Source organism: Pediculus humanus, genomic scaffold, assembly GCF_000006295.1.
Source record: "Pediculus humanus corporis 1103172108285 genomic scaffold, whole genome shotgun sequence".
In the NCBI taxonomy this organism is placed as follows: Eukaryota; Metazoa; Arthropoda; class Insecta; order Psocodea; family Pediculidae; genus Pediculus; species Pediculus humanus.
In genome coordinates, this window is record NW_002987854.1 from 35,724 (window position 1) to 37,937 (window position 2,214).

Below are 2,214 nucleotides of genomic sequence, written 5' to 3' on the forward strand. Positions count from 1 at the left end.
TTTTTTTTTTTTTAATTAAATTTTTACTATCTTTTTTATTATTATTATCTTCGATTTTTAAATTATTCGTTTGAAATTTAATAATCGAAAAGGTATACTTTGTTTTATTCTTCGAAGTCAGGCACACGCACCACACAAGAAACTTAATAATAATAATATTAAAAAGCTTATCTTTTCATAATTTGTAATTATTATTAGTTAAAATGCTTCGTCCTCTTATTGTCACATAAATGCAACGTTTACAACAAAATCGGGTTGGAAACATAATAATAATAATAATAATAATAATAATAAACGAATGATCTAATTGCAAGAACATCATCATATTCCATAATTAGGTATAACATAATCTTAAAACCCAAACAAACAATGTGTTTTTTTTTATTCTTAGTTTAAAAAAAGGTTCAGGTACGGATTGAATATTAGAAAATTAATGTCAACGGATTTTATTATTATAAGAAGTGGTTTATTTTTAAACTTGGAGGTCAACAACCTATTACCTGAGTTTTGTGCATCTCTTGGCCTTTCACGGATTCTTTTTAACTCGTTCTCTCTCTCTCTCTCTCTCTTTTTCCCCCCGAACAAAATAAAAAAAATAAAATTCTACTTGTGTGCTACATTGGTGTCTAGTTTTATTACATCTTACAACAAGAGAATTGTGCCTCATTATTACAAAAAACAATCCAACAGGAAAACCGTCAGCGTTTTCCTTAATTTTCGACAAATTTTCCCCCATTTTCCGTTGCTGTTGCTGTCGAAGATTAAAAATACATAACGTTAATATTGTCTCATTCGGCATACTATTTATGGGAATAATACAATTTGTCAACGTGTTATTATTATTATTATTATTATTTATTTTGCTCGAATCAAATTTAACGATTTTATATTTGAAAAAAAAAATAAAAATATAAATTTGCTTGCAGACGAAAATTTTTTTTTTATTAATCATTGACTAGAAAATTGCAAAGTTTTGTTTTTTTTTAATGAAACGTAAAAAAAAAAAAAAATAATAAATCTATAAATAATCAATAATAGATTTATATAAATAAATAAATAATAAAATCGTATTTTCCTTTTTTTTTTTTTTTAATTTTAATTAAGTTTATCGAATTCTAAAAAAAATTTCTCGATTCGTTAGATTGTTTTACATAAAAAAAAAAAAAAAAAATTTTTCGTTTGAATTAACAAACATAGACATAGAATGTAAATTGACGTATGTAAACCCTTTGAAAACGTCCAACTGTTTTTAATCTCCCATGAAAGTGCCACTGCCCTCTTCAAATATGTTTATACGTCAACATTTTTTAGTTACTTTGTTCGAAATTACTTTTTTTTTTGGACCTGATGTTTGAATTCGAAAAAAGAAAAATGACTTTTTAAAAAAAATAAAGGAAAAACTAAATAAGTTAAATAAATTAATAATTTTGTCCTAAACTAATTCCTTAAAGTCCTTTTTGTGTCATCTCATTAAATAAAAAGATTTGAAAGTTGTTTTTTTAATTAAAATGATAATAAAGAAAACGTTTGATGATGTTGTGGTCCTTGAATGTTTTACAAAAAAAATGACATTTTTGTAGCGAATTACGTCCGGGGTTGTTAGGGGAGGGAGAGAGGGAGAGGGAGGAAGGGGAAAATGGCAAAAAGAAAACTTACATACCGATGCAAAAAATTGCTGTTACGAAAACGTTATTATTATTATTATTATTATCTTGCAACACAAAGTCAGAGGTTGTTTTGTTATTGTTGTTGTTGTTCTTGTTGTCGTCGTTACGTAAAAAGGTATTTCTTTTAATATTTTTTTTTAGATGCTTTCAAAACTAGATAGAACAAAATCACCCTGCGAGGATTTTTATGAATTTTCATGCGGCGGATTAATAAAAAGCCATAATAAACCGCCTCCGTCGAGATCTAAATGGGGATTAGAAACGGAAATGGATTTGAAATTATCGGAAATGATTCGAGAAGTTATTTCGGTTTTGCCTCATCAAACGAGAACGAACACGCTCACGTGGAAGATAAAAAATTTTTACGATTCTTGCATGTCTTTGGATAATATTGAAACCGATAACGAAAGACCATTGAGAAAAATTATTAATGAATTAGGTAAATGATAATTATAATAATAATGATAATAATATAGTTAAACGACAATAAATTGAATAATTTAAAAAAAAAAAAAAAAAAATCAGTTAAGTAAATTTTTATTACCTG

General features: G+C 26.1%; 1 protein-coding gene across 1 annotated transcript in view; it reads left to right on the top strand.

The window, feature by feature from the left end:
• Positions 1-1,508: 1,508 nt before the first annotated feature.
• Phum_PHUM523730 (endothelin-converting enzyme, putative) overlaps positions 1,509-2,214 on the top strand; it is a gene marked incomplete at both ends in the record, with an annotated part of 2,973 nt that continues 2,267 nt past the window's right edge. Inside the window, 2 exons of the mRNA XM_002431331.1 lie at positions 1,509-1,541; positions 1,809-2,106. Of these exons, the coding sequence (XP_002431376.1) occupies positions 1,509-1,541; positions 1,809-2,106 (331 nt within the window). The remainder of the gene's footprint in view (positions 1,542-1,808; positions 2,107-2,214) is intronic.